Source organism: Pseudoliparis swirei, chromosome 19 (genome assembly GCF_029220125.1).
Source record: "Pseudoliparis swirei isolate HS2019 ecotype Mariana Trench chromosome 19, NWPU_hadal_v1, whole genome shotgun sequence".
Classification (NCBI taxonomy): Eukaryota; Metazoa; Chordata; class Actinopteri; order Perciformes; family Liparidae; genus Pseudoliparis; species Pseudoliparis swirei.
The window spans coordinates 23,480,504-23,503,832 of NC_079406.1; the positions used below are offsets into that span (position 1 = coordinate 23,480,504).

General features: G+C 40.8%; 1 protein-coding gene across 4 annotated transcripts; it reads right to left on the reverse strand.

Annotated features, from left to right (window-relative positions):
* Positions 1–341: 341 nt before the first annotated feature.
* Positions 342–20,117, reverse strand: egf (epidermal growth factor). Of its 4 annotated transcripts, XM_056439665.1 has the most exons (21): positions 19,927–20,117; positions 19,567–19,748; positions 18,612–18,839; positions 18,310–18,512; positions 18,059–18,172; positions 17,746–17,868; positions 14,421–14,546; positions 13,444–13,569; positions 13,208–13,344; positions 12,357–12,505; positions 11,796–11,900; positions 11,472–11,695; positions 9,957–10,124; positions 9,309–9,458; positions 9,079–9,210; positions 8,863–8,979; positions 7,644–7,809; positions 6,441–6,605; positions 1,532–1,628; positions 1,352–1,448; positions 342–1,199 (listed from the first exon to the last, which is right to left on the reverse strand). In XM_056439665.1, the coding sequence occupies exons 1-21, from the start codon at positions 20,077–20,079 to the stop codon at positions 1,078–1,080; spliced, it is 3,084 nt and encodes a 1,027-aa protein (XP_056295640.1). In that variant the 5' UTR covers positions 20,080–20,117; the 3' UTR covers positions 342–1,077. The 4 variants fall into 4 exon arrangements, with proteins under 4 accessions (XP_056295640.1, XP_056295639.1, XP_056295641.1 ...); XM_056439664.1 differs by having other exon boundaries at positions 13,208–13,569; XM_056439666.1 differs by lacking the exon at positions 8,863–8,979 and having other exon boundaries at positions 13,208–13,569.
* Between the last annotated feature and the right edge of the window lie 3,212 nt (positions 20,118–23,329).

Consider the following 23,329-nt stretch of genomic DNA (forward strand, 5'->3'; position numbering starts at 1 on the left):
CGGCAATGTAGTTTACAAATATAGGTACGAATATGAATATGCTTTCTCAAACAACGAAATGAAACGCATCCCTTCATGTTCGGTTGTTCTCTCCCGGCTCCATCCAGGCGGAAACTGTTGTCACGGCAGAAATTTGTTTACTTTGGCGCACGAACGGCATCTAATCCATTTGATTTGATGATTGAGAATCTCTTAGAGATGGTGGCGCGCATCAAAACACAACACAGGAGGTACATTTGTGCTTCGGAGCTGCAGAATCAAAATTATCGACTAAAACTTGAACTAAAGTCTTTGTTGTTATGCTTGATGTTAGACAAACAGAAGATGGAGATGACTCATAATAACTTCATCTACTTGATCTTTAATTCATTTTCAAAAATGAGCAATGGGAAGAAATATGACACTATTTCATTGTTTCTGTTCACTTGTTTTATGTGATTCTTTTCTTATATTTGCTTTTTAACTTTTACAAATATACTTAAAGGTCTACTGCGGAGACATACTGTCCATAGTACACGTATGTATTTTACATTACATAGTCTACGCTATTGTCAGCTACAATATCAGGTAAATAAATGTCAATGCAGGGAAGAGTTTCATTCCGAATACTGCATTTTGGAAAATTGTTTATCATATAATATACGAGTCTTTTTCAGGTATTTAACAGTCTCTGTGTGTAAACTATAGTTTAACTTTCCTTTGTCATGCTAACTAGCCAGTGTTTGTATTTGTCTCATGACATAATAATCTAATAATAATAATATAATACGCTTGTAATATCAACGACTTTTCTGTATTTATTCTGTGTAAAGCCTGCAGATACTTGTAATAGTTCTCATGAACCGGTGTGCTATTAATCAAGTTGTGTGTAATTGAAATCTACAGATGAGAGTAGTAAACCATGTATTAGTCTTACCCCAAAAATACAACAAATACATTTATGGTCATTAAGTGAGGTTTGTTGTTTTGAAATGAAAACTCTTAATTTACCACTTTGCACACGGGCCAGATGTTACAGCATATGTGCGTGTGCGTGTGCGTGTGGGGGGGGGATGTTGGGTCTGGTGACTTGAAAGACTACATGAGCTCGTCGGAGTCGGACTTGAGCGAGGGACGGGTCTCCACGGCAACAGCCGACACCATGGAACACTCATAGCCTCGGTTGAGTTTGGACAATGTTCCCGACTCATGGTTGTCACCTTGCATCAGCAACAAAAAAACGTAACATAATTTAGGGATTTTATCGGAAAAACATCACAGTAGAGAAGATTTTATTTGAGTTACTTAGTGATTAGAAGTCAATACTGTCTGTAGAGATGAGTGCCAGGGTGCTTCTATTGGTTTCAGGTACCTGTTTCTGAAGAGCAGGAAGGACAGACAGCTCTTCTGGGGCAGCCCAAGGCCGGGATGACCATCCCTTCCACACCATGTTCTGCCACCATGTAGAACTGCAGGTGTGCACAGCAATCAGTTGAGACCCTCGCTCTATTATCCTAAAATATGTCTTCTTGCTTGGTGATGGCGGTCTTACCCGAGCCACGCTGGCAGTGGTGGTCTCCGACATGTCTGTCTCGCTGGTCTCACTCACGTTATCCACCGAGGGATGTTTGTGGAAGAATGTTCTGGTTCTGCACACAGGACGGTGAGAGCAAACATGCCGTATCGGAATTAATTCAGAAATCCCAAGTGTCCTCCAACTCACTCAACACCGAGATTAACATGGAACGTTTTACATGCCAATCCATATTAGTCCAGATATGGCTATTAAGTCACAGATGCGGTGCCTATATATATATTCAACTTATTAAATTGACCCGTGCTCTGCATAACCTGTTGGCAGTTTATTATCCTAAAAAAAATGCAAAAACATTTTCACTTTATTGTTGTTTAAACGTCTAACTGACTTGTTGACCAGAGGAGATACATTTAGCTGTAAAAAATATACTCCCTAAAGGCTTGTGACTTCTGCTTTTAGTGTATAGATTAGGACAAGAAAAGTTAGGTCAAGAAAAAAAAGAACTTGTTTTATGAATTTGTCTTTGTACAATCACGATTCAAAAACATGACATTAACGCTAAAATTACTTATTGGCGACAATGTATTTAAAGTAGGGCTGTCAGCGTTAACACGTTAATCTATGCGATTAATTTGGCCGCGTTAACACTAAATATTTTAAACACGCAAACGCAACTTTGTTGACTCCGGTGTTGTTGGAGTTGTTGCACTCCTGTGAGTGAGTGTCCGCGGCCAGTCCTCCTCCCTTCTCCTCCTCGTTCTCGATAGAGAGAGAGAGAGGCGGCGGGCTGCGGCACGGGAGGACATGAAGCCGGGAGAGAGGAAAGAGAACACGACGACACGCTGGAATGACATGCAACAAGAGACCACCACCACCAACAACAGGTTTTTGGTAAGATAAGAAAAGAGACGTGAGATAGAACGGTGGGGACACTGGGATGTGTCACATGCAAAAGACTCTTTCGAAAAAAAACTTTTTTAATCGATTTTTAATCGCATTCAAAAAAAAATTGATTAATTATTTAAAGTCATATTTACTGTATATGGTTTGATAAGATGGATGGGTGATTGTAAAACCGTAAAGGCTTTAAAATCCTATTGAACGGCCTGTGTGATTAGAAGTTGAATAAATAATAATAGTGATAACAATAACAATGTAATATTTCATTCTACACAGCTCTATCAATAAGGAAATATCTGTTCATTCCTGTTAGCCAATATCACAAAATGTACTGTATGATAGTTACTGTGTGTGTGTGTGTGTCACACACTTGCTTGTGAGTTTACTGGTTTAGTTCCCTCTTCAAGTGCGCTCGCAGTGAAGTGCAGAAGGCAATTTGAGGAAGAGCTATTGGCGGCCATGTAGCGTTTCCTCCGGGGTCATACCTCAGCGACTCCATTTTGCCGCTGAGAGATGACCTATTTTGATGCGTAATTGCTGTCGAACAAGCTAAACCAAGCATGTAATTGAAAGCGTGCCTCTTGCACAGAGGAGAGCAATAAAAAAATAAAAAGTGTGTGCGCAGTCGGCGGAGAGAGAGGTGGAGGAGGGTGGAGCGCTCTGCGGGGCGAAGGAGAGGAGGAAGGCCCGACAGCCTCGTCAATGAGCCCGCGAAACTAATCAGCTACTCGGAGAGCTCAAGTGGAAACAGCTGAGAGGGTGCGCGAGGCGACCGCCGGGTGGAGCTCGCGCGCGCGCTCCTCACTGTAAACAGCGAAGCCCGGGGCCGCGCGATGCCATTCGTTCCGCACGCTGACCCCGCCCCCTCCCCGCGCGGTCACGCCGAGACACGCGCGGCATTACACGGCTCATGCCACCCCGGGGTTTGATAGACACCTCTAAGTACCGTCAGCTCATTCCTTCTCCTCCCGGGCTGCGTGCCCTGTCCCGACGCCTCCAGTGACCGGAAGACTAAGCGCAGCACATGTGACTGCTTAAAGTATACAACATTATTAGTTGGAATGCTTCAGCAGTCCAACTATTGTTCTTGTCTTCTTTATTAAACTTCTTTTTTTAATTATTCTATTTCTTCCGTACCTTTTTTGTCCCTCTTCTTCTCCTTCATATATTCAGCTATTTAAACAATTCAAATATTTAAAAAGTCAGCTTCTTCAGCAATAGAGGGGAAATACTTTTCATATTTCAAAAGTTTCAAATTTGTGTATCTTTAAATACATTGATGTTATTTTTAATTCATCAGATCCTATGAAGAAAATCTTCAACTTTAAAAAGCTTACAGTATTTTTTACAGTATATTCAGAGTTTCTCAGGTCACATTTGAACCCACAAAAATAGCAAACATATCGGCGCGTTCGGCTGAATCTTTCCTCTCTATTGATTCTACTATTTTGGTGATTTGATCATGTTTTTTTGACAGGGTTTAACAAATGCTTTTGTAGAAAATCCACTCAGTGTTTAGATCATCTATCCTTCACCCTGGTTTCTCCCTCTTTTTTTAAATTTATCTTTCTCCTTCTGACTCAATTTATTTCTCTCTCTTGTTCTCATGTCTGACTTTTCCCCCCTCTCTCTCATTTCTTGGATTAACTTTTTTATAACTTTTTGTAACTTTTTAATAACCTTTTTACTACTTTGTATCTTTTTTATTACTTTTTAACTTTTTTATATGGAGGTTAGATGGTTGGCGCTGCACGGTGGTGTAGTGGCAATTGCTGTCGCCTCACAGCAAGAGGTTTGTGGGTTCAATTCCCAGTCGGGACAGCATGGGTTCCCTCTCCAGCTTCCTCCCACAGTCCGAAGACATGCTCATGTTAATTGATCTCTAAATTGCCCAGTGTGGTTTTTAATACTTTATTACATTTTAACTTTTTTATAACTTTTTAATAACCTTTCATACTTTTTTACTACTTTTTAACTTTTTTATATGGAGGTTAGTTTTTTAGGATAAATGGGTGGGGCTGCAAGGTGGTGTAGTGGCGAGCACTGTCACCTCACAGCAAGAGGGCTGACGGTTCAATTCCCGGTCGGGGTGGTCCTTCTGTGAGGACGTTGCATGTTCTCCCCTTGGCAGCGTGGGTTACCTCTCCACCTCCCTCCCACAGTCCATAGACTTGCTCAGGTTAATTGATCTCTAAATTGCCTATATGTGTGAGTGTGAATGGTTTTAAATGTGTTATTACTTTTTTACTTTTATCATTTTTTATAACTTTTTGTAACTTTTTTATAACTTTTTTATATGGAGGTTAGTTTTTTTAGGTTAGATGGGTGGGGCTGCTCCTGACTGAAGATTAATGCAGACTCATACCAACTAAATTACTTGGTTATTAGCTGTATTTGTTTTTCATATTAGTTAAGATTGAACCTCGCTACTGTATAATTTAGTTGCCTTCTTTGTATTACTTTCTTACTTTTTAAATTGTTTATACATTTTTTTACTTTTTAAATTAATTTTTTACTTTTTTGAACTTTGTAATTGATTTTTTAAACTTTTGTATAACTTTTTAGTACTTTTTAAATTTTGAAAACTTTTTAAAGAAAGAACTTTTTAGTACATTTTTACTTTTTAATAATTTTGTATAACTTTTAAACTTTTTTGTAACTTTTTTATAACTTGTAAACTTTTTTATAACTTTTTAAGAATTTTTTATAACTTTAAATTGTTTATGACTTTTTAAATGTTTTAACTTTTATTTACTTTTTAAAACTTTATTACTTTTGTACTTTTTTCATTACTTTTGTTCTTTTTCATTACTTTTGTACTTTTTTTATTACTTTTGTACTTTTTATTACTTTATTACTTTTTTATTACTTTTATTACATTAGTAATTTTTCATTACTTTTTTATTACTTTTGAACTTTTAATTACGTTTAAATTTTTTAATTTTGTATTTTCTCCTTCTGACTCAATTTCTTTCTCTCTCTTGTTCTCATGTCTGACGTTTCCCCCTCTCTCATTTCTTGGATTGTGATTCATATCTTTGAATATTTAGAAGATAAAGTTCTGCTTATCTTTTCCAGTTATACATTTCCCAATACGTTTGTGCTTCAACATTTTCAGCTGGAAGTTTCCCTTTTTGATATGTTCAGATGTTTAAGCTATTTTCAGCCTATTTCAGCTGTTGGCAGCTATTTTCAGCTATGTTCAGCTTTAAAAAAATAATATTTCAGCTATTTTCAGACATGTTCAGCTATTTATTTTTTATTTTTCAGCTTCAAGCTTTCAGATGTTAGCATTCCAACGCATTTTCAGCAGGAAATGCATTTTGTAGTTGTAATGTGTCTACCATGGGGAGGGGGGAGGGGCATAGGTACTGTAACAGGGCTCTCTTTGAACCGGAAGCCTATACTAATTCCACAACGGGAACAGGATTCCCACATTTACCAATTAAAACCATTATAATTAGGATTATTTAGGGAATGTGAAGTATCTCATAACTTTGCATAACAATATAATTTTAAGGTACTTATTTGGGGGGACATTTTAGATATGTAATGCAGTTTTGAACAATTGGCTATAGACTGGTGCTAAATGCTAATTATAGAACATTTTAGCTGGGAACATATGTCACATATCTTGCATTTATCGAATTATTATTATGAATATTCTTGTTATCGATTAATTGGTCTGCACTCATTTCATCTGTGGCTCATCTTCCCTTTCTTTCTTCCATCCATCCATTCACGCTGTGTTTGGTGTCTTCTCCATCTTTATTTTTCCTTTCAGTCTTCTTTTCCCTTTTTTATACCTACTTCGCATATTTGACTCTGACTTTCTTGCCCTCCCCTCATTCCTCCATTATGCCATTTGTTCCCTTTTTTTCTTCCTCCTTTGACTCATCACAGTTCCACCCTTAACTCTTCCCATGTCTCCTTCTCCTCTTCCTCATCTCTCTGTCATTTCCACAATGCAGATTGGCATGCCCGAGACCCTCATTTACCACTTCTCCTCCGTCTCCCCTCTCACCCGTAACAGTAGGTGCCACAGGCAGCGACCGAGAGCAGGGAGACGAGGGCCACCATGCAGGCCGCGATCACCACGTTCCTCCTCTTCTCCTCCTCGGCCTGCTGAAGATCCCACCACTCCAGGTCGCTGAATTGACAACGCTCCCCCATGTAGCCCGAGACACAACTGGAACAAGAGTAAAGTCAAACCCGGCGTAGTTGATCACAATCAAACATATCAGCAACATGTAAACACATCAATTGGAATGTAAAAACTCATTGGATGCTTTAGAGTTTAGGAAATGATGAAATTAACAGTAAAATACACGTGTAAGTATGAGTAATATCATACTGAGCACACTGCAAGGTAAACAACTACATCTACGCTGCATCCGAGAAGGGATTTAAATGTCTCCAATGTTTGAGCTGGGTACAAATATATCATTTGTGATGACATCCAGATGTTCCTGCTCCTTGACTTGAAAATGTAAAACTTTTTTTCAGTTCCTAATTAGTTTTATGTAGCACGTGTATAGATATGAAAAGGTTAAATTCTAAATCCTCTGTCTATCAGCCACTCGGTCCTGAGGTTATGGCCATAATAATGGGACAACAGTGACACCTAGTGGTGGTCCGCTGTAGTGAATAACGCAAAAGAGAAGACGCCAGAAAACCTGTAACGTGTGCTGCAGGAGGAACTCTCACACTTTCTAAAAATATGAATGCCACTTGAAAGTAAATACTTGTAGATCACCTCAATATACTCATTAGATTTTTAGTGATTGCATAATTCTCGTCTGCGGCAAAACAGAGTTTGACTACCATAAATATTAGGTATGTCATTATTTAATAGGCTTGTTTACATATTATTATTTGTACAACTTGTTTCTTCAAAATGTATTCTGTTTATATTTACACCTGATAGGAACTATTTTTATGTCCTGTGTTGTGCTGGGACACATTTAGTTGCGACCAGCTCCTGAAGACGTGCGGTAAATGTTTTGTTAAAAGTTTTTTTTGTGTTTATACAATTCGAAGGTGGATTGATGGCGGTGGTGTTGACTGAGGTGCACGTGAGACGAATAAATCCATCAGTAACCGAAGAACTAAGGTGTTGTGTATTTCCTGGAGGGAGTGATACAGAGGATCAAACTACGTCAGCTGGGGAAAGGGACATCGTCTCTATAAACACAAGACATTAGTAAAAACATCGGCGGGTATTTACTTGCACGCGTACGACTCCATCTCAGGAAAGTAGAAGCAGACGCCCTGGTACAGGCAGTAGGACTCGTGGGACGACGGGCAACTCTCCACGGAGTTACTGTTGTGGTCCTGGGTGGCAACATCAGCGGGGCTACTGGTCGTCACCCACGGCGACGCGGTCTTCAACTCTGAGGAGAGGAATTTGGGCAAATAATATCATCATCAATAATGTCATTTCTCATAATCTTTTTTATTTTTAGAAAAAAAAATGTTTTTATGATAAGACAAAAGACAATACATAGACATAACGCCTAGAGGACGACAAAACAGTGGACAAAACATTATAAAGTCAGAGTATTGAAAAATGATGTGTGTGTATGTGTGTGAGTTTTTTTTTAAATGTGAAAAACAAAATACATAGATGAGGGCAGATGTATATGTATGAGCGTATGCTTGTACGCGGAATTGAATTGGTTTTCAGACAAGGGAAATAAAAAATAACAATTAAGATTAATTAACTCATCAATAAGACGAGCGGTGTCATGTTTGTAAAAACATGGAGAATGATGAGCAGATGTCGTGGTGTTCTGTTGTGTTGTAAATGATAGACGAGGTGAGTTTTTCCATTGAAATATATTCTGACATTACATTTTTCCAGTGTGTGATATGTGTGTTATTCCTTGATTTCCATTTCATGATTCGGGCTATCGTTATATCATATTCCATTCATGATAAAGGGGATCATGTCACCACTGATGATAGTAATGTTACAAGCCCTGCCACTCTCTCTTAACGTTTTAAATAGTTCCGGTTCAGAGTATCACAAGGTGTGCGTTCACATGCGATGCCACCGGCTCATCGACATGAGCGTTTATTCATTTCCCTCCGCGCTAGGAGACAATTTCTCCATAACTACGCATGCACTTCTTCGTGAAAGTATATATTTATGTTTGACCTCCTGAATGCTGCGTACGGACAAAAAAAGAAAATTGGTCGAGTCGCATTCATGGACTTTCCTATTAGTCTTGAGGTCCGGTCATTAAATCTGTATCTTTGCTTCCCGAGCAGCTCTGCCTCTGTGCTTAATGGGTTTTAAAACTCCCATGCCAAAGTGTACAATTTCCACCCGTATGCCGCTGCGAGTGGGATAAAAGCATCAATTATCGTCCCACAAATTTGTCCTCGGGATAATGCTCCTTGCTTTCTCCCGGCACACACTCGTCAGACCCAGAATGACTCACCGGCACACAGCTGTCCATCACCGGTAAAACCACCCAGACACAGACAGCTGGGGCTGCCGCCGCGCAGCAGGCACTGTGCGTTGACATCGCAGCCCAGGGCGGAGCACGCGCTCTGGTCTGACGGAGCGGGGGGCACACGTGGAATCGTACACGTTTAGTCAGAATCGGCGTCTCTTAGCGGGGAAGAACGACACGCAAACGATCTGCAACCGTTACCCGAAACCATCTGGTCCGCGTCGAGCGTCGGCTCACGGCCTTCGTCGCCCGAGTCCGAGTCGGGCTCCGCTTCATCGGGCGTCGTCGCGGGTGTTTTGATCTCGACAAACGTCGAATCTCCGCCTCCGGATTCTGCAACGATGAATTCGTCACTCGTCAGTTTTGCTTCGTAGCTTACGCCGAGGAATGATGCTCTGTGGATACGCGGGCCGAAATATACTGCAGGTCACCCGCTGTTCCACTGGAGGCGGCGGCGGGCGTGCAACTTCTTCCATCGGCTGAGAGGGCGTGGCCCGACAGGCAGGAGCAGTGGGCGACGCCCAGTTTGCTCTCACACACCTGGGCGCAATCTCCATTCAGGTGAAGGCAGACGTCGGCCCCTGAAGATGAGGATGCAGAAGCACGATATGAGACTCAACCAGGATAAACATATCACGTATCTCAGCGTTCATCTCAATTCAATTCAATTCAGTTTATTTGTATAGCCCAATTTCACAAATTACAAATTTGTCTCGGAGTGCTTTACAATCTGTACACATAGACATCCCTGCCCCAAAACCTCACATCGGATCAGGAAAAACTCCCAAATAACTTTTCAGGGGGAATTTAGAGGGGATTTAGAGTTAAAACACATTCAATGAATATGACAGAGTGTATGAATAGTTCATAGTCGGCATATTCCACGATGGAGACCTCCACGATCCATCAGGCAGATGGAGGTAGAGAGGAGGAGTGGGCGGAGTCTCGGATGCTTTCAAATCAGATAAATTGTTTATTCCGAGTTTTTTTTTGTTGGCATCCTTCATTTGTTCCATATAAAAATGTTAAACCTCTGCATATGATGAATTAATCTCTAAAAAAGGAATCCCTCCCCGCACCTGGCTTGGCGAGGGGATGAACCACCACGATGGACGCCGGTTGGACCATGTTGCCGCGGACGCGCTGCAGTTTTTTCCCGGTCCGCTTGTGAACGCTGCTCAGCAGCTGGTGCTCCCCGTCAGACATCCACAAGCGGTCCTCGAATACCGCGAGGTCAAAAGGTCGACCTGGAGGAATCGGACGAGAGAGGGGGAGAGATCATTCTGTGTCTCGTGTCGTGTGAGTGCTGTGATTCGCTACGACACGAGTGAAAGAGGGAATTCAACACATTTGATTGCTGGCAAAAGATGAATTATTTTCCTTCCTCTCTCTTATTTCGCTCTTAAATTCTGAAATTGAGTTTTGTCAGCTGCACTTTACTTTGCCAGGCTCAGTTCTGTTCATGTCGGGCTTGAATTAGCTTCTGCTATAAATGGCCTGACTGTATTTCTTTACTCGATAGAAAATGATTTCTCCCTTCTTTATTTATTTATAGTTTTGTTACTATGGTATTGTTTTTGTTTCTTTATTTGCATATGTGTTTATTTTTTTTGTTTTTTTACTTCTCTTTATACAAAGAATCTGAAAAATGTAAATATGTGTATGTGAGATTCTGAACACTAATAAAATATATATTTAAAAAAATAATTAGCTTCTGCTGGACTCGACTTGAGGTCTTCACGGGTCCCAAGAATTAATGCCAAAATCGTAAAAACTAGAACTGTCCTACCCGGAAGCAAACCAGACCCAGTCTGTCCTTTGAATGCTTGGAACCGGACTCATGGAGAACCCAGACATGTCTGACCCAAATCCGTCGAGGAGATGCAGACCCAACTGGCACCAATTTCACAGTGAGCAGGTTGACCTGAAATTTGACGGTGACGGATGACAAAACGCAATCACATTTGCATTTTTTTCATGTCTGGCAGAACAAAGATATAACTTGGACTCGTGATAATAACTTGGACTCCGATAATAATTGCTTATACGTTAGCATCGCTAGTTTTCAATTATCTGGGGTCTCAAGAGTCGGAGACCTCTGCTCTCTGACGCTCTGACCCTCCACAGCCACGGGACCCAGCTCACAGGTGCTTCTACGGCTCGGTAAAAATAAATAAATCTGTAACGTGATTGACTTTATAAATCGGGGAACTGAACCCCACCCATGTCCATGGTCCAGTTTCAGGAAGACCCGTGAAGACCTCTTTTAATTAATTCAATTCAGTTTATTTTGTATAGCCCAATATGAAAAATGACAAATTTGCCTTTTTTACAATCTGTACACCTACGACATCCCCTGACCTTTGACCTCACATCGGATCAGGAAAAACTCCAAAGAAAGAGAAAAAAAAACCTTTCACGGGGGAAAAGAGTGAAGAAACCTTCAGGAGAGCAACCGAGGAGGATCCGTCTCCCGGATGGACAGAAGCAAGAGATGTCATGTGACCAGAATGCAGTATTATAATCTAATGTGTCGTCAATACCGTGCCCTTATCGTATCATGTGTGTGTGTGTCTGTGTCACACAAGCCTCACCTACTTGGTTCTCGAACAGGACCCGTCGGTCCGAGCCATCCAGGGCGGCGGTCTCCACCAGGCCCCTCCTCCGGTCGCACCAGAACAGGCGGTCCTCTGTGAAGTCGATGGTCAGGCCGCTCGGCGACACGAGGTCGGCGCTAGCGATGACGCCGCGCTCCTCCCCCTCCAAAGAGGACCGTTCCACCACAGGACGGGCCCCGATGTCAGTCCAGAACAACTTCCTCAAAGAGTAAAGAGAGCGTTGTGAATTAGCCATATTAATGCCACAGTCGAATGAAGTCCCTCTCGCCGTTGCGCTAAGTTTGTAGTTTTCATACTCACTTTGCCAAAGGGTGAACCGCGATTCCCCGTGGTTTTTCCAGCCCTTTGCTAATGATGGTTTTTCTGTTCCGCCCAGTTAAGGCACTGCAGTCCACAGTGGACTGGCTGCAAAAAGCATACATTACATGACATTACATGTCATTTAGCAGGCGATTTTATTCAAAGCACTTACAATAAGTGAATTCAACCCTGAGTACAAACTCAGAACAACAAGAATCAAGAAAGTAAAGTTTCTTCAAGAAAGCCAAACTACTAAAATACTATAATAAGTGCCATTCAAGTGCATCTGAAGTGCTAATCTGTTTTTATTCAAGGTATAGTCGGAACAATTCAAATTCTGACATGGTTAAGCAATGAAACTGTTGTACTTCAAAAAAAAACCTCTTAAATTATAATTGTTTTTATGTTTAATAGAAACAAAACAAAGAAATACAATCTATTATAATTAATTATGTAAGTCTAAAAAAAAATTTAATAAAATAAAAATGATCTCGTTAAAACTTTCAGCACTTACCGAAACAATCGTTTCAGGATTCATCCTCAACATTTAAGCCCACCCACCCTTTATCCGTCCAGTACATCGTGCGGTGGACCCAGTCGACCGCCAGTCCCTCCGGAGAGTCCAAACCGACCGAGACGAGAACGTCCCTCGAGCCGCCATTCAAATCCACCCGCTCAATTGTCTTCCGGCTGACGCTGGCAAAGTACACCTTCAAAACCGCATTCAAGAATGTCATAAAGAAATGCATTCGGCATTTAAAATAGATGAGCGTGGATGATCATAGACGTTCTGTATTGAGGCTACGAGAACATTAGAGTTCTTCATGAAACAGGCCATGAAATGACAGAGTCTGTCCACTAGATGTCGCTGGTTGTCTTCACAAAAAACCTGGATCTGGTCTTCCTAAACACTTGGACTCTAATAATAATTGCTTATTCATTAGCATCGGTAGTTTGCAATCATCTGGTTTCTCGGAGTCTGAGACCTCTGCTCTCTGATAGTCTGACCCAATACAAATTTGCCTCAGAGGGCTTTACAATGGGTACACATACGACCTCCCTGACCTTTAACCTCACATCAGATCAGGAAAAGTACACCTTCAAAACCGCATTCAAGAATATCATAAAGAAATGCATTCGGCATTTAAAATAGATGAGCGTGGATGATAATAGATGTTCTGTCTTGCGACTACTAGAACATTAGAGTTCTTCATGAAACAGGCCATGAAATGACAGAGTCTGTCCACTAGGTGTCGCTGGTTGTCTTCACAAAAAAAACCTGGACCTGGTCTTCTTAAGTTATGCAACTCTTGAGGAATTCTGACACCTCAGGGCAGTACGGCACCAACTGTACTACATTGCCTCTATGAAAAATGTTTAAAAATAAAACATCAAAGGTTTTTCTATCTTACAATTTTCTGGACAGGGTCATAGTCCAAAGCTATGATTGTTCCTCTAGGATCCTCCACCAGGGTTTGATCCCTGGTGCCTTCCGGATGAACTTCTCGTACGTCCACTAGATTGGCCACGAGTAGATACGGCGGTGGTCCTGAGGAATAGAAATGCATTGTGTCATGATGGGATGTGCTGCAGTTAAGATGTAACCCCCCCGCTGTAATACGGACGGCTTTGCCGTAGCGTGACTCACCGGAGGCCATGCAGCGCCTGCCGTCTTGGTGGAGCTGGTAGCCGGGCAGACAACCACACCTCCACCCGCCAGGTCTGACGGGAGTACAGAGCTGACTGCAACCCCCTCTGTCTGCAGACGAGCAGCCTGCAAGGGCGACACACACACACACACACAGATTCACATCGAGGCCCCGTTTCCTCACGACATGCTTCATACATCTTGTCACTGGAAAGACGACAATTTGCATGTAGTGTCGGGCGCTGTCTCCGAATTTGACTTTGGCTTTAAATTGAAGCTATGTATTTCATTTTTATTCAGTCCAGGTTCAGAAAGGCAACTCTTGGTCGGAGGGGAAGGAAGCGGTACTCATGCATGCATTATATCCCAGGGAGCTGGGCCACTGAGCATCGGCCACAGAATACCACTCAGATTGCAAATCTTTATCATCACAATTAGGCAGGAAAATCAAAAACCTCAGTGTTCACAGATGAAGTCTTCTGATTCCATCACGTGCATGATTATTATCTGTTCAAGGATGCTGTGCTTCCCGACTTCTGATCCCTCTCACCTTGGTTTGACCACTTTGATTCAACTCTTACCGATATTTACTTTACTCTTTACTTATATTTAGATAACTCACGATGGAAGCAATGCTGTCGCTACAATGTTAGGTTAACAAAATGACCACAAATCTGAAATATTGTACCGTCGTAGTAAATCATCATTCCCAGTATAGCTTAATGTCAATCAATTGTAAATATTTATATTCTACTATATTTATATTTCTACTCAAATTTCTTCCCGATGCATTGAGCTTCAGCATGTAAACAGACAAAATACTTCCTACAGTAGTGTATTTTTTAGCGTATATAACATAAACATATTAACTATATAATATAATAAGATATACAGTTTTTTCTTACAAAATAATTGCATCAAATCCTGAATTTTATGTTATATTTTCATCTCAGAATAACCTGTGAGATGGTCCTTACCAGTACAGGCTTGTCCATCCTCCTGCAGTGAAGATCCCTCAGGACACACACAGACAGCACCCTCGTCTGTCGTCAGGCATCCATGACCACACCTCCTGGTCACATTGCCTTCGCATGGTATAATTTCTGATTGTGGAAAGAAAATCAATGGTTTAATTTTCCACGGTAACAATGATGGTACAAATCGGATCGAATTATATCAGAGACACGTCGGAAACGATGAGCACATGCTGAAGGATAAACTGTATATTACGGGCCGTGTTGCAACATCAAAGGGATGATATGTGTTCTCCAGGTTATTTGGAGGCGTGTTGTAGAATCTAACAGCCCGATGGACCTCAAGCTTCTTAGTAAAATCCCTTTATGAAGTCGGCCCTCACCCAATCGAAACAGGTGAACGTGTGATGAGCCCAAACAGTGAGGCTGATGTGATGTTAGCTCACACGAGCGTGGTACCTTCTGTGCCTGTGATGGCATACAGATATGAATCTGATGTGAAATAGTTACAGTATCTCTGCGTCTGACTGGTAACTTCTCCCTGGTGGTCACGTGTAGAAAAAAAGAAAAAAAAGGAAGAAAATAATTGTTCTCGCCTTCCAGCTTCTTGCGGTTTTGTGCTACGATTTTTAATACTTAATTAATTGAATAAATGGTGAGCAAACATGCACAAAGGTAGTGTTCTATATATGAAAATAATATTAAATTAAACTGAAAGACAACATCAAAATTCATTGCTGCGCTCTCAAAATGCATGAATGATTTTAAAAAGCGTTTTTTAAATCTAAAATATTCAATTAAAAATAAAAGATGCAAGCAGCCCGCCTATATACCGTGGCACGTAATCTCTGTTGGCGGCTGTATTGTCTAGTCTGCCACTTCTCTTCTTCTCGACCTTGGCAAAGGTCGTCTGCTAAATGGCTTAGAGCGGACAAAGCTGCTGTCCAGATATGTTCCCATTGCAAATGTCGCCTCAACATCTAATCTCATTGTGAATGCGAACCTCCCAGTTCTGTTGGCCTCGTAGCTCCACAATATTTCATGTGAGTTAAGTGCTGTGTAGACAGTTACACTATGGTTTTTAGAGTGAGACCAAAAAGTAAAACAATTGTCACCAAATCCGTAACAAAAAAAAATTGGTATTACTTGTGAAGTTCACTAAATGAAGATTGTTTGTGCCAAAGCATTCGATTGTCTGAGGGTATCTGTTCACAAAAAAAATCTGTTGGTCTGCTGCTATTCCCAAAATAATAATCTGTAGGGCACTACAGAGGGTGGTGCGGTCGGCACAGTACATCGTTGGAGGTGAGCTTCCCTCCATCCTGGACATATACACCAAGCGGTGCGTGGCCAGGGCCAAACGGATGATGAAAGACAATAACCACCTGCAAACTGTTCTTCTTTCGTCAGGCAGGCAGGCGCAGTATCAAGTGGGACAGCTTCTTCAGTCAGGCCATCAGGCTGCTGAACAAGGACTGAGACCCTCATTAACACTACCAGAACATATTCTGTGAATATATATATCCATAATGTATATTTTATTACATTGTATATATATATATATATATATATATATATATTATATATATATATATATATATATATATATATATAGTATACATTGTTTTATATATATATATTGCCATGATGTATATCTATTACATTGTTTTATATATATATTGTTAATACTTTCTTTTGTGTGTGGATTGTGTAGTTTATTCTCATTCTTATTCTTTACTGCTGTGGTGTTTTGCACATAAGAATTTCACCGATACCTATAAAATAAAAAGGGATGACAATGAAACTTGAAACTTGAAACTTGTTGATTCTGCTCTGACATCAGACAACAGAGCTGCATTATGGCAGACAGAGGAATGACCAAACACAGACTGAGGTAGAACATCTATATGGAACACCTGGTATGAGTAAAACCATCAGGATGTCTCCAAACTCTGACCTTTCTTTATACCCGACTGCTGTCTGATGTATAAAAAGAGGATTGCCAGCAGACATATAGGTTTAATCCTAAAAACAAATGGTTGAAAATACCTTTATTAACTTGCAAATGACATCCCCCGTTCCCATCGACCTGACATAGCCTCTCAGTCTGAGCAGAACGAGACCTTTACTGACAAAGTGTCACTGTTTTGACCCAAATAACTTGACACACAATTGACAGCTCACATATGTCTCGTCCAGTATGCTTAGCATATGACCCTTTTTATTGGCTCCGAGGGGTCAAAGTCGTGTCTGGGGGACAAATGTCACCTTTCAACAACAAAAAGAAGAGGTTTGTATCCCAAACCAGAGCTGCTTTCATCTTGCTGACCAAAACAAAGCGTCTTTTCTTCCCCTCCTTCTCATTTCATCGAAACATAATTCTGCACAGAAGACATTTTGAAAATGGACAACTGCATATTTTAATTTGAAAATGTATGTCGCAGTCCTGCTTCAAATATCAATTGACATGGATTCACTTAAAGGACAAAACTGCTTCATGGTATTATATTCAATACTACACGAGCGCCTGTTATAGGCAGTTTTATAGAGAACACTATAAAGGAGTATATTTGCAATTTCCAGTGCAAAAGTCTTCAATTTGTAACCAGTAAATATATCACTCCCCAGCTAACAGCTAGTGCCATGTATCACTCCCCAGCTAACAGCTAGTGCCATGTATCACTCCCCAGCTAACAGCTAGTGCCATCTAGCTTTTACCCTCATCTGTGAATTTATTTTCCGTGTGCCGTAGATTATTCATATAACTAATAATATTGTGGAATCAAAAGTAAGGCGTTTTAGGAAATTAGAATACATAAAACAGGATTGAAACTAGAATGGGCACTCGGTAGAGCGCATACCTTCGCATATCACAAGATTGGGCATTGAATTATGAACATTTTGGCATTAGTTGCATGCCAATTGGACACAAATGTATCGTGCTATGGTAAAAAGAAGATGTTGACCTTTCCATGACCTTGACCTTTGACCCGATTGATCCCAAAATCTAATCAAATGGTCCTCGGATAATAACCAATCATCCCACCAAATTTCATGCGATTCAAGAAGATTTTGACCTGTTCATGAACTTTGACCTTGACCCGATCGATCCCAAAATCTAATCAACTGGTCCCCGGTTAATAACCAATCATCCCACCAAATTCCATGCGATTCGGTTCAATACTTTTTGAGTTCTGCGAATAACACGCATACAAACAAATAAATAAATAAATAAATAAATAAATACACGGCGATCAAAACATAACCTTCCGCATTTTCAATGCGAAGGTAATGAGCAACATAAAAACAACAGATACTTCCACTGTACCTCCACACGTCTTCCTGTCCGGGAGGAGGCCATACCCTTTGGGGCAGGTACAGAAATAGGAGCCCGGGAAGTTTTCACAACCGAGAGAGCAGCCGTGGTTCCAGTTCGCACATTCATTCACATCTACGGCAAACACACACAAATATAGCGATGTCAATTTATTTTAATGAAGCTTTTATTAAAATGCCTCACCACAGAGGAGTATATGTTTGTAATATGTGGTAATGTGCAGTCGACATTGGTATCTCTACTGGATAACACACCTTTTCTCGATGTAATGTTTATTTCTTTAATTCATGGGATGGATACCAACCTTTACAATAAATGCCTTGCTTCATAAGAGCAAAGCCTTCGGCGCATTGGCACGCCCCCTGCTGGGCCAGACTGGAACACACATTCACGCACTTTCCACTCTGTTCGTCACAACCTGTTTGAAAAAGGGCCGATGGTCACACATTACTGACGTGTTATCATTTGAGACACGTCTGAAGTAAATGTGAATACAAGGGATTAAAATGGAGAGACGCTACAGAGAGATTTTAAATGTCAAAGTTCAGCTGTAACCTGGAACAGATGATTGGGAGTCTGCCATTGGCTGGTTGAGGGGGTGTACCACCTTGATATTAACTGGGGGTTTTGCCATTTGTTTTATGTTAACGATCAGTGGCTCTCCACCAGCGTACTTGTTTACTTGTTTTATAACCCGAGATGCTGCATCAGTGTAGTACAAGTGCTCCATGAAAACTGATATCCCCGGTGACTGAGACCTGACCAAAGGAGACAACAACAAAAAAGCGTGTTATCCCCACGCGCAAAGACAAATATCACGATAAATAAATAACGGGAAAACACGGCTATTTGCTTACCAAAGTGGCCGATCCACGATTTGCAGGACGTTGCCGTTGAAATCGCAAGAGGCAAGGACACTCTCTCCTTGGAGACCAAACTGAACCCAGAACAGTCTGTTGTCCTCTCGGTCAACTGACAGGGCTTCCAGTTGTTCTGCTCTCTTAATAAGTGTCGTTTTCATCCGTCCTGTCACATCGGACCGCTGGATGCTTGGGGTCGTCCCGCCAGACAGCCAAAAAAGAAACCTGCAAAATATTAGTTTTGAACTGAGAAAGGTCTTTGATAATAAGCATTGCCAATATTTGCTAAATTAATGTATAGTTTTTTGTTTTGTTGCAGCGTGGCTGTGAAGATATGATTTGGCTAAATACCTTCACACCTGTTCTGGCACCTCTCCAACACCCTCATACGAATACTAACAGGAGTGCCCCCGAACCAGTGGCTTTGTAATGGTTTTGCCTCGTAGTCATATTATAGTAATGTTTCATAAATTCAAAAACACCCCACAGACATGTAAGTTAAAAACTAAACGTGCTCTTGGCATTTTATTTCTTAGAGAAATATTCCAAATGTCGATATAAATCCGTCGCTGCCATTATTCACTTTTGTACATTCACTCGAGGGCATGGACATAGACAGCGCAGGCAGTGTGTGTGTGTGTGTGTGTGTGTGTGTGTGGGGGGGGGGGGGGCAGGCTGGGAGAATGAGATTGCTTCTCAGGAATATGCCTGAATCCACAGACGTCACTCACATTAAACAGAAAATGGTGATATTCGCTATATAACGCCATGGAAAAGGCAAAGCCATCTCTATCGTAGTTTTCCTTTGTGGGGGGTAAAATCCCCCAAAAATATATGATATAAACGATATGCTATATACACTGATGATTACTCGGTCGTATGTATGTTGACGTTAATCTGATGTTAATATACCGATGTGAAAAACAAGTGCCATCGTGAGCGAGCGGATTACCTGCTCGTGGGGTGAACGTTGATAGAATGTGGTTGGGTCAAGTGTCTTAAAAGAGTCCTTTCATTTCCCCCATTTATATCCATTGTCTTGATTTTTCCCTTTTTCCCACTTGTCCAATATACACGGTTCCAAATCCAGTCCACTGCGAGGCCCGAGACATATTTGTCGGATGAGTACAGTTTCTGGAAAACAGACGTTACAATAAAAAATTTCCTCGTCCAACCAAGGCCAAATGCATAATTGTCGTATATCAAGAAGTTTGAGTTTTGATAGTTTAATTTTCAGAAGGATCTTCTTTAGAATCCTTAAGGGACTGCAATCTAAGTTCTGTCCTCAACTTTACAGCCGTTACATAATCACCTGTCTGTGTGCTCCTCTCACGGACGCCTTGTAGATGACCCCCGTGTGTTTGTCCGCCCAGTAGACGCTCTCCTCTCGGAAATGAAAGTCCAGCAGCATCGAGCTTCCCACTCCGGCCACGAGCCTTCTCTGGTTCTTCCCATCGAGGTCCATCCGATGAATAGCTTTCCCATGGCCAAATATCAGGAATGGCTGTGAGGCTTGACCAAATAGAACGTCACATGTCTGTCAGTCAATCTCATGCATTTAATTCTGAAGGCCCTTATAAAACACAAAGCGCCCGTAGTTTCAAAGCTTCATATTTGTAGACAAAGGTACTTCAATATTTGTACTTTTTACTCGACTACATTTGTTTATACTGATTATATGTATCCAGTTAATGCATTACAAAAATAATTAATTTACCGTAAATTAAACGATCCAACGTTAGAAAAAAAAGGATTTAATCGTCTCGATTGCAGTCAGCTTCAACATTGTGTTCATGGTGTCAATCACTAGGTTCAAGTCTTCATCAGCACCATTTTCATTGAGTAAATTATGTTCTCAATTAATGGACGATATGATAAAGGACGTGTCTACATTGTGATCCAGTTTGAGACCACGGTGTCCGGTTTGGGAGTTGTGGGCGTTTCCATCTTAGAACTTTAACCCTTTCACACTTTGTTTTTATTTCATGATGGTTAATTGTGACCGTTTTGGTTGAATAAAAATAGCTAATTCAGCACTTAGTTTTAAGCAAGATGCAGATGGCCAAAGTGCCGAACTCTAGGCTTCAAAACTGCCGTCCAGAAACCAATGGGTGACGTCTGGGTGACTACCTCCACCTCTTATGCAGTTTGTGGTGATGTAGAATTCTCTATTGGGAAAACGTGTTTAGGATAAAGCCAAACTTTAAAAATGCAGTCATCTTTGAGCCGTTTATTCTGCCGTTATACATAAATTTATGTTGCTACAGCAACACCATTTTTTTCTGCCACTGGACTAGAGTTGCTCCATAAGTTATCGGCTAACCTTCACTATGGACAAGAGAAAGAGATTTATGAATGCACATCAGGCTTTAGACCCATTTAATGCATCAAGTGAACAAGAGTCTGGAGGTCTCAGGACTGAGCGATGTGTCCTTGATGCTGATGATTGTTGTGGTGAGAAGCATAAAGGGACCACAACTTAAGAATCTCATCATAGAACCTCTTGGTTGAAAATCAATACATTCATATAGTGGGTACATTTTACCCACCTTAGGTATACAGCAGACCCTGGCGGTATATTAACTAAATACATTCCAGGGACAGGAAGGTAACCATGGCAGCATTTAACATCTCTATAGCGGCTTCTTAGCTCTTTGTGTCTTTTGTTCCTAAGTTTGTCAAATCATCTTACTTAAAAAGCCTATTCAAGGCTGTCATGGGATGAAGTTCAAGGCGGACTCAGATGCCTTCAGGTAAAACGTTATCCCGTGGCACGAATTTCCTCACTCAATCTTTCGATTCTGACAATATCTTCAATGAATGAAGTCGAAGGCTCAAGCGGTAAAGGGCATTTTCTCTTAGGTCTCCGCTTCAGTGCATGACATTCATACACTGTGGTTCAGTTATAAGCAGCAACAATGTCTACATGTGTTAATGGAGTGAGTGGATATCCATTCCAACGAGTCGTTTTCTATTAACACTGAGTTACGTTTCATAATGCAGAGATTCAGTTTCCTCCAGAGCCCATTAGATGTTGATGAACTATGACGTGAGGCCACATCTGTGTCCCCTGTCCGTATGACTATTGATAGAAGGTTAACTGGTCTATCAGGGCAATAGTGCTGCCATGTGCATCCATGGATACCTCTCTTAACTCTGTGGAATGAAGAAAACAATGAGGAAGACCAGACAAACAACATAATGATTGTCTTGTCTGGGATCCCAAGATGGCTCCTGGTAAGTTGCTAGGAGGCATCCAGATGAATCATTCATTGACAAGTTCACATGGCGGTCAGCAGGAGTTTTGACCTGATGAGCTAAGCTCTTTGGTTTTTATTGGGAGGGGAAACGGGAACTCAAACCAACTTTTTTTTTTCATTTTCAAAAGCAAAACTGAAAAGTAAGTCACACATAAATAGCGGCTCCTAATGCAATGCAAGGGAATCGATATGGACATTTTACATTGTGGTAACATTGATTTGGTAAGTTTGAATGGCCATTTAGGATGCTAAACCACTTCATTGGGTTAGCTGCAATGAAATCCTGCTGCTCATCAAAAGAACCAAACACTTAATTATTAGAGCTGTGGATGAAATGTTAAATGCTCAATAAGCAAAGTGGCATGTTGACATTAAGGGTTGGGCAATATAACACCATATATTATTTGTTTGAAGGTTTCAGCACCAACCTATATCCTGTTATACCTTTTGAAATATGTGGTTGCATTTGGCTGTGTAGACAATGTTGTAAATTACTAAGCAGGACTGCTTCATGGCAGTATTGGATTTACAGGCTTGTTGCATTAATGTGTTAGAATATATATATTTTTATATATATTATATATATATATTATTATATATATATTATATATACAGTATATATATAATATATATATATATATATTATTTTAACCATTAGAAAAGATTATATCCATATCACCCACCCCTGATGACATTTTTGGTTTCTAGAATTCAATATGAAGAGTAATTTTATTGAATGTAGCTTCCATTTCTTGGTCTCTAATTCATTGCATAACCTTGAAGGTGTGGCCCACTTATTTAAAGGAAGCGTTTGCACAGCAAATAGATTTTTCAGTCGGTGCAAAAAGGTGTTTCTTTGTCTTCTCTGTGCTGCCAGAATGTCATTAAAATTAAAATCAAGTATATTTGTTTTAAATATACTTTATTGAGGCTGCCTTTTGCATAAGGCTCCATGTTCCAGCATCTGTATTAATGAACATCCACCCAACTGGAGTGGAGAAGAATCCAACTGGAAGGACGATGATCTGTTGCTGACCATGACCTTTAACCTCTCTGTGGAGGATACAGAATTGTGACCTTTCTCACATGATCACATTATTGCAATTCATTATAACACATCATAATCATTTATAACTTAACTCTGCCACCTGGCATGACGGAGGTTAATGGGTACATGATTTTGGACATCAGCGATCACCATCTGTAAGCTTCACCCGATGTCCTTGTGGCGTCCCACAGAAAACTTGGGCTCAGGCTGAGATACTCCCACTCAAACACGGGCCAGTTTACTGTGCACTGTACAGTGCATTGTATTGTCTGCTCCGCCAAGTTTACTTTTCCACACATGCTGTAGAGTGGCTGACTTTTACACTCTGTTTCTCTGCTTTGGCTCTATGGGGGGTGGGGCGCTGGGGGGGTGGGGTACTTCTAATGTGAGCAACCTGCTGGGTTTTA